Source organism: Phyllostomus hastatus, unplaced genomic scaffold (assembly GCF_019186645.2).
Source record: "Phyllostomus hastatus isolate PE091 unplaced genomic scaffold, TTU_PhHast_1.1 phas_scaffold_78, whole genome shotgun sequence".
NCBI lineage: Eukaryota > Metazoa > Chordata > Mammalia > Chiroptera > Phyllostomidae > Phyllostomus > Phyllostomus hastatus.
Window position 1 is genome coordinate 105,236,031 of NW_025334041.1, and position 9,465 is coordinate 105,245,495.

General features: G+C 38.3%; 1 protein-coding gene across 1 annotated transcript; it reads right to left on the minus strand.

Annotated features, from left to right (window-relative positions):
- Positions 1-840: 840 nt before the first annotated feature.
- CRIPT (CXXC repeat containing interactor of PDZ3 domain) lies at positions 841-9,429 on the minus strand. The gene is made up of 5 exons (XM_045828643.1): positions 9,278-9,429; positions 6,941-7,006; positions 6,122-6,176; positions 2,280-2,383; positions 841-1,973 (listed from the first exon to the last, which is right to left on the minus strand). The coding sequence occupies exons 1-5, from the start codon at positions 9,291-9,293 to the stop codon at positions 1,909-1,911; spliced, it is 306 nt and encodes a 101-aa protein (XP_045684599.1). The 5' UTR covers positions 9,294-9,429; the 3' UTR covers positions 841-1,908.
- Positions 9,430-9,465: the final 36 nt, after the last annotated feature.

A 9,465-nucleotide genomic window follows, 5' to 3' on the forward strand; every position in this document is an offset into this window, starting at 1 on the left:
CAGCTAAGGAAACAGTATTTGGTGGTTGGCATGAGGCTATAAAGAGTTAAGTCTCTTTTTCCCAGCCCTCAGTTCCAGTGCACGGTGGGGGAAAACAGTATTAACAGCTTTCAGATGCTTTCCACAAGCATCCCCACACTTCTGCACATATAGTACACGTAATTCTTGTATCATGTTGATGGCTACATATCCTAATCAGCGTACTGAAGAAGTGTTCTACTGATATCTACGTTATTTCTTATATTTAAAAGTTTTGAGATTTTAAAAATTATCTTATTTCATCATTTTTACATTTACTTTAAAACTATGCTCGGCCATAATTCTGTCATCTGCTTTCATGTTATAGTTTCTGTTTATGTGCCTTCTTTTTAAAAATATTTTATGTTCGTGTTTGGGATTTTCCTTCTCATCTTAATGAATTCTACTCAATGTATGGCAGTCATACCATCATTTCAAGAATAGGAAGATTTAGAATACATATATTCTGTTCTGAGGCTTAGCACTAACGGAAATCTTCATAGAACCTGAGTCTGGCCCCAGGATCGTTTAAGGAAGGAGGCTACTCAAGGCCTCAGTATGAAACTGAGTTATGGGAGTCCAGATTTCAGGTAACACCTGAGAAACACACCTTTCCCAAAGTCGGCCAACCCAGCTTTTAACTATCTGGCCCACTCTCTACCTGGGTCCTATTATGAGTCCCCTTTTGTTGATTTTCACTAATAGTCCTAAATTGTTTAAAGCATGAGAAGATATTTCCTGTCTTCACAGCTGTTATTTATTGTATTTTAAATTATCCTTGAGATCTTTCTGGATATTAATAACAATGTATCTCAGAAACACTATTTTAAAAAACTTATAATTAGTTAAAACTTTATTTTCCATAATTTTAAAATACAAATGCAACATCTATTATTATGTATATCACGTCATCTATTCTACACATTTGATAATGGTATTTATACATAATGAACTTGACATTAGGGAACACTTCCTTGGTTTCCCTTAGTAGGCTGCAGGTTTCCAAAGCCGAAGTCCTGAACCTCTGACGGTAGTGAAACAAAAATCTTTCTTTGAAGATATATACATATATTTTAAGAATCAAAGTGTTTGCTTCATTCTATTTATTTTTTGGTGGGGGGATGGGGGGTGGAGAATATTACAAGCTTCATTTTTGCTTCCAAGAGCTTTCCCAAAGAGTGGTCATTCATTTCCATTGTATATCATCGTAACAAACACTGTTCTCTTGGCTTTCATAATAGTGTGAATTCAAGGTCATGTGTTTTCCTGAAATCCAGTATATTCACTTGGATATGTATGTGGTGTTTTCTTGTGTTCTTATTCTCATGTGAAAGGTATTATTAGCACTATGGGGTCAAGAACAAATTTTTGAAAATCATATATACAATTTCTGTGTTTGATTTGGGTCTGGGCCAAGGAACCATTCAGCCATAATGGTCTGAGGTACTTAAATAGCCTGTGAAGCTGCAATTAATTAAGGTGCTGCTGATTCTAAGAACTAGGCAACCAACAAGGGAATGAGCGAACGAAGAGTGTAAGTCTGGATGCCAAGTTCGGAGCAAACTATGTCTGTAAGTCAAGTAGAGGGAGAGGACAGTAAGAATATGTGACTGATGTTAAATAAAAAGTGCATAGAGAACTGGGCCATTATTTTTGTTGTTAAATTTGCCACTTATTCTGGTTTAATCAGATGCACGTAAGGCAGACTAATTACAATGCTGCTACTCAGAACTTCTTGAGAGCAAAAAAATGAATACTAATCAAATTCCCTGGTTTTAACTTAATTGTCTTAAAACATGTTATTTTGTAACTTGAACATCTATGATACGCCTTGAAAATTTAAAGCAGAAAGCAAAATCAGATAGAAAGCCAGAAACTTCATCAATACATCTAGACAGACGTTTGCTTGTAGTTTTTCGTGTCCAAAACCTTTTTTCCACACATCGCGCAGATGCCTAGGACAAAAGAACACATGCGAGCGTCAGACTGTACCACCAGCGAACGTCTACCACCAGTGAACACCCAACACCAGCAGTTCGGCTGACTTAAGTCAATCCTGAAGGTAAAAACATGATTTTACAGTATCAGAAAAGAGAAAAGGAAAATATATAGTTTCAATGATGAACAAGTTCTATTTTGCCTTAGAAAAAATAGAATTTGATTATAATAGAATTTATACAGGCTATTCCTTTTCTATATTATCCAAATCAGTACTGAATAAAATAGAGTTGATATGAATAGAAAAATGGTATTAAACTTACCCTTTTTGTAGGCACAGCCCTGGCAGTAATTAGAACCTGGTTGGTGCACAGAACTTTTACAAATTCTGCAAGTGGAGAACTTATTCTTTCCATATGGATCAAATCTAGATTTTTAAAAGAACAATGTGAATACCATAGACACACTCCGAGACAACCTCACCCGAGCAAGCAATGGGACTAACCCATGCTCTCCCTCCCCCGTCACGCTCTACAGTTGACCGGCACAGTGCCCTTCCAGCGGGCACACTGCAAAGTGCCTGCACACTTCAGCCCCTTCCACGCGAGCTGCGTGCTTATAAAGAGCCAGGTGTGCTTAATCCCAACCCTGTTTAGAGCCAGGGCATTTGTCAATCTATCTGTCTGGTACAATATTATAGAAATTGATGAAGTATGGGTACAAAAAGGATGGTAGAGTCTATTAAAAACTATGTGACTGCTTTAGGATGACTAGTTAAGTGTGAATCATTAGAACTGCTATTGATTTAAGTGTGGGTAAAACAACTGTTAAAAATTGAGGAAAAATCAAAAGTGGGAGGATTTCGCACTTTGCAACTGTCCTTTTTTTTAAAGATTTTATTTATTCATTTTTTTTTAGACAAAGGGGAAGAGAAAGAGAAAGAGAGGGAGAGAAACATCAATGTGTGGTTGCCTCTCGTGCGACCCCACTGGACACCTGGCCCACAACCCAGGCAGGTGTCCTGACTGGGAGTCAAACCAGCAACCCTTTGGTTCACAGGCTGGCGCTCGATCCACTGAGCCGCACCAGCCAGGACACAACTGTCGGTTCTTGCTCCGCTTTAAAGACACTGGAAATATATATTCTTGTTATGAATTCTATGAGGAAAATGATGAAGAACTCATACTCAAAAGGCTTTGTCTCACTATCAAATGACCAGTGAATGTATATAGAGCATGTGTTTTAATTTAAAATAAAACAAGTATGCGTTTTTTAAAGACTGCCTTTTACTGATGTCTTTAATTAATTAAAACAAATAAAGTATGTGTTTTTTTTAAAAACTGCCTACTTTTACTGATGTCTTGGATAAAAAGGATCCTACAATATAAAAATGCCACCTTATAGTGCCTGAAGTGCAAAGTAACTTTAGAGGAAATACTTTCCCTTAAATGGCAATTACTTTCTCTAACAACAGTCATATACTGAAGACCAACACTTTCTTCTCTTCGGGTACACAGCACAATAGTTCATTCCCAAAGGTTAATTCTTCCAGACCCCAGAGAATGTCACTTTACGCCCTACAAGAGAAGAGAGGCACTATTTTTCTTAACACACTCAACTGTTTCAGCCTGTATGCTGGAGACTGCTTTTTCTTAAAACCGTATTTCATCATTCTAAGATGTACATTTTAATATCTCTGAAATCTTACAAGTATTAATTGGCACAGCTTTTTCTTAAAGTAATGATGCATCTTATAAATGATGGTATCTTAGATTCAATATAATACAGTAGTACGCTTTCCAAAGTGAAATATTTAGAGAATCCAAAAGTAACAACTACTTTTTAATGATATTAGAGTAAATTTGGGAGCATAAAGGTACTAGAAGTATCTAAATTCTACAATCTGTAAAAATAACTCAGTCAATAATAACTGAATGGTCTTAAAAGACATCAGTTAGTCAGTCAACAATGCATAATCTGACACCTCTCATCACTTAAAAGATTGACTCTATTGTGCTACTTACGTGCCAGGCACTGGAAATAGTAAAAGCTTTATTTTTACTATTATTTCTAATCTTTGGGTTGATGTCATCAAACAGGTATTTGTTTACTCAGCAAATATATACTGAGTGCCTACTACACACCTGTACTGTTTTACATACCAAAGATAAACCTGACAAAGACTCTGCCCTCATCCAGCTAACGTTCTCGTGAGAGGAGATGGGCAGTAAGTAATGAGACAAACACATTTCTCAGACAGTCATGACAGGTTGTAGAGGAAATTCAAACAGGACACCATGGCAGACATGAGGCAAAAGAGGGAAGACATCAGTTTAGGTGCTGGGTATGGGCCCTCTCTGAGACGGTAACATTTCAGCTGAGACCTGCTCTGAGGGCAGAGCTCTAGAAGAGGGAGCAGTAAGCACACACCTCCTCCAGAGGGACTTGGCCTCTCTGGTGCAGGGGTTGCTAGACAGCAAGTCAGAGAGGTGGGAGGGGCCAGATCTTGGAGAACCTTGTAACAACACAGCAGGGTACTTGGCATTTATTCAACATAAAGAGAAAACCAATGGAGGTTTTAAGCAAAGAAGTTACATGCCCTTTAAACTTAACTATACAGAAAGAGAAGGGAAGCAGGGAGATAGAAAGTTACTTAGGCACCCAAGTTAGAAATAACAGTGGTTTGGAACATGATAATAGCAATGACATGGACAAAAGCAGGTAGATTCAGGCTATACTTTGGTAACAGGACCCAAGGGCTTGCTGATGAGTGTAGGAAGAGAGGGAAAGGAGGGAACCGGTGAGGAATGCTAGCTTTTAGGTTTGTACAACTGGACCGGACAGTGGAGCAATGATGAGAAGACTGTGATTAGAAGACTGAAAGAAAAGTGGTTACCTGTTAAGACAACCAACTGGGTAAGTCAAGTAGACGGTTCAATGTGTTTGGAGCTCAGAAGTCAGGACTAGAGACACACATTTAGGAGTAATTAACAGACAGTTTGAACTTAAAGCCATTGGACCAAAGTCAACTGAGGAGAAATTATAAATTTATAAATAGAAAAAACCAAAAGTCTGGGACTGAGTCCAGAAGCACTTGATTGAGAAGGAACAGCACTGAGTTGGGAGGAAAGAAGAATGTGGTGTCCCAGAGCCGAAAGAATAAAGGCTACCAAAAATAAAGAGTTGTTAAAAGATTCAGTAAGGTAAAAATAAAGTAGGAGACAGCAGTTTCACAGGTCACGTGTGGTCCCGACAAGAGCAGTGTCAGGGGTGTGGGTGGACAAAGGCCTGACTGGCACAGCCGACGGAGAGAGCAGAACTGAAGGACGCTGAGAAAGCACCTAGGTAGGTCTGGAAAACTGCTGCTGTGAAGGGAAACAAGAAAATGGGTGGCAGCTGGAAGGGGTCATGGGATTTTTAAGACTAACTATAATGAAACGGTGTCAGTAATTGTTTTTAAGGGGGGAGATATTTTTATCCCCATTCTCAGATGAAAAAGTAAAGTTCAGAAAAGAAACTAGCTTAACTTGTGTAAGGTCACAGAAGCAGACAGTGACAGAGTCTAAATTCGAATTAAAATCTGACTCCAGAACTTACTCTATTTTCTTATTTTTCCGTTACCTCTGATTTGAAGGATAATTAAGAACTAGAAAGCCCTGGCCCTGGCTGGTGTGACTCGGTTGGAGCATCACCCCTGTAACCAAAGGGTTTCAGGTTCGATTCCCAGTCAAGGCACATGCCTAGGTTGCGGGTTTGATCCCTGGACCAGACATGTACAATCCCGGTACAGATCCATACCAGAGGCAGCCAATAATGCTTCTCTCTCACATTGATGTTTCTCTCTCTTCCCTCCTTTCTCTCTAAAAGCAATAGAAAAATGCCCTCTGGTGTTTAAAAAAAGAAAGAGAACTAGAAAAAATAAAAGTCATATTTTCTGGTGAAATTATAAAAAGGAAGTAGCACTAATTATCTTCATATGCTGATACAGTAAGGAAGAACAGGGTGAAACCAGCAGGTTATAACAGGTAGCTTGTTCTTATTCGCCAGGAACTACCCAACTGTATCATCACAATAGAATGGCACACCAAACTCACGTCAGTGTGCTTAATGTTAGAAGGAGTGGTGATTTAACGTACTACTGCTCTATAGGTGCTCTTGTACCTACCTTGCTTTTTTTGAGGTCAAAGCTTTATTTTCATTCAGCTTTCTTCCACCACTTTCTATATTAAAATGAACATGTACTTGTTAGTTATTTCTACACATTTCACACTAAACAATTACTTTAAAAGTTCATTTTTTTGACCTCCTACAAATACTGTATCAAAATTTTCAGAAATCCTCATTTAGCAACCAGGTTCTCAGGATATTACTTAAGAGAAAACAATTATTTAATAGAAAAACAATAAAAATTAGATAAAACAATCATTTTATTTCTCAGATCCAAAGCTGGACTTTAGAAATGGGTCTACACTTAATTTATCCACTGTAAAATCTAGAAACCACTACACTGGTGCCACAGGCCTTGAATATAGTGAAAATATTTCTTTTCTTTCCCTTTGATGTTTGCACTGTATTTAATGAGTAGGAAAAGGATATTAGCTAGTCTGTAATAAATTACCTTGGAGGAAAATGATTAAGGAGATGAAAACATTTAAATGATTTAAGAATATAAAAATCAGGCACGGAGAGGGAGATTTGATACCAAGTGTAATTAAGCTGAAGCAAATCAATTACTAGTATATACTCATTGCTTGAAAATCATTTAATTATTTTACTATCTCCTGCCTACCAAATTAGGAACTCCAATATGTAACTAAGAGAACTAAATAAGATACTAAATTATTGGGGGATCCAGTATAATTTAACATTTAATAGATGAAATATTTTGTATACATAACATTTCATTTTACAAATAATCTAAACACTAAAACACTATTCACAGGAAGTATCTGATCCAACTTCTGTGTTCTAAAAGGAAAAATACCTGTGGTATTCCTTGCACCATCTTTCCATGTATCTGGAGTGATAACAGTACCAAGTTTCTTTTCACCTGTTACAGCAAGATAGTAAAAGTAAGGGGAATTAGTATTTACTATTAACAAATGCCCTATATTTTGCCTAAAGTTCACATTGGTATCAACAGTCATATTATAGTAGGAGCTGTTAATGCTGGGGTTGGGGCCAGTGAACTGAGACTTAAGAAATTAACTGTGGGAAATGGACAACTGACTCTCAGCAAAGTTTGTAATATAGTAGGCTTCTTCTGTATACTTTTAACAAATTGGGTACACAAATCTGGTAAATTTACTCATTCCATAAATACTTACTGAGCATCTATACACCATTTATACCATGTATAAACCACTGTACAAAATACAGAGAAAAAGAAACTTGATCAGTTAGATGAAGTTCTAAATTACAAGGAGCTTTCTGATTTCTCTAGCAATAGTCTTTAACTTGGGTGTTATAGGTGGACCTTAGGAAACATGTAAACTACATGAAATTGTACACAAACCTTTTGCATATTTTTTTAATAGACTCTGGTAAAAGTCTACAGCTTTCATCAGATTTTCAAAGGATTTAGAGAACCAAAAAAAGAAAAAGAAAGTTAAGAACTACTCAGCTAAAATGTAAGCTAGAGACCTGGCTGGTGTGGCTCAGTGGATTGAGTGCCGGACTATGAGCCAGATTGTCGCCAGTTCAATTCACTATCTAGGGCAATCTGGGTTGCAGGTCAGGTCCCCCGTGGGGGACGCACAGGAGGCAACCACACATTGATGTTTCTCTCTCTTTTTCTTTCTCTCTCCTTTCCCCTCTGTGTAAAAATAAAATCTTAAAACAAAGTGTAAGCTAGAAAATAAAAATCAAGAGCTAAAATAAATTGAAAGCTAATATACTAGGAGAAATTCCAGAGAAAGGAACAACCTTGGCTAGGAAAATCCAGGAAAGCTCTGTGGAAAAGGCAACAGAGAGGGTATACAACAATGGGACTGTGAAGAATGAGGAGGAAAGGGGATGAAGACAAACTGAAAAAAGGACACATCCTGAGGAAAGGCATGGAGAGCTCAGAGTACACATGGACATGCAAGCTAGTTTGGTTTGGCAGAAGTGTAAATAGGATAATGGTTCATGAAAATTAAGTGGGAAAGATAAGCTGAGGTCTTATTGTGGAGTGTGATTCTAAATGAGAGGCTCCAAATAGAGAAACCCAAAAGTATTCCCTGCACACTGAGAATTTATTTAAGTGACTTGCCCATGACCATTCTTTTGCCTAATATAAGATCTGTGATTCAAACTTATGGGTGTCTGTGTTCAAAGTTTTATCTATTGGAAGGTATATAAACAAAATAGAATATGTTAACTACACAATAATCAAGATAAGAGGACTTGAACCTTGTCACCAAAGAGCCAGATATATCTAGCTTGCTGAAAAAGAGGCCTGGGCTTATGACAGGTATTTTTAAACACATAGACAGTTTCGGAGGTCAAAAAAACCATAGGATATCTCCTATATTGGCATTAGAATCACGGGATGGCACCCTGGCTAGTGTAGCTCAGTGGTGTGGCCAGGTCCCCAGTTGGGAGCGTGAAACAGGCAACCCGTTTCTCCCCCTCTTTCTCCCTCCCTTCCCGTTTCTCTAAAAATAAATAAATAAATAAATACTTTTTTAAAAAATCGCTGGATGTACAGGAAGAAAAGGCTCTTCTGGTAGGCATTCATGAAAAAAGTGCTGAAACCATTAGGAGGGACACTAATTTCGGGTTGTCAGATAGGATGCCCAGTAAACTTTAAATTTCAGAATTTTTTTTTCGTTAAGAATGTCCTAAAAGTGCGTGCTCCGGGACAAAGCACTCCTTACAGTAGTAAGGAGCAGCAAACTGAACCAAGTCACAAGTACTGTATGGGGTATACTTATACAAAAAATTATTCCTTGTTTACCTGAAATTCAAATTTAACGAGGTGTCGGTATTTTTATTTGCTTAAATCTGACAAGGTTAGAAGTGACTCTTAAGATCTATTCCAAACTTAAGTGTCTGTGGGTTAAGGAAGCCGCTCAAGAAGCTGTATGGGTTAAGACCCGGGGTCGGGGGAAGCAACGCAAATAGATCAAGATGTGAAAAACCTGAGACCACCTATAATACAAAACATACAGCAATATGTTTTGGGGAGGGGCAAGAATGGTCCAAGGACAAGGTAGGATGACAGAGGCTACAACGAGAGACCCGCGGCTGAAGCTTAAAAAAGGTGGAGGCAAAGTTTCCAGGGAACTCCAGTTAGGTTCTCCTACTCTCCTCCCACAGAAGCGGCCCCTTAACTCACATTTTTCGCACACCATTCTTCAGCGACGGTTCCCTTAGCAGCAGTAGCAGCAGCAACTTCAAAACATCAACACAACCAGGGAAAGATTCCCCTTCCGGGTTACAAAAACCCACTTCCGGTCTCTCTCTCCGCCCTGCCTATCCTACACCTGGAAAGCCAAGGGAGGAAAGAACAAGAGCAGAAAGGCG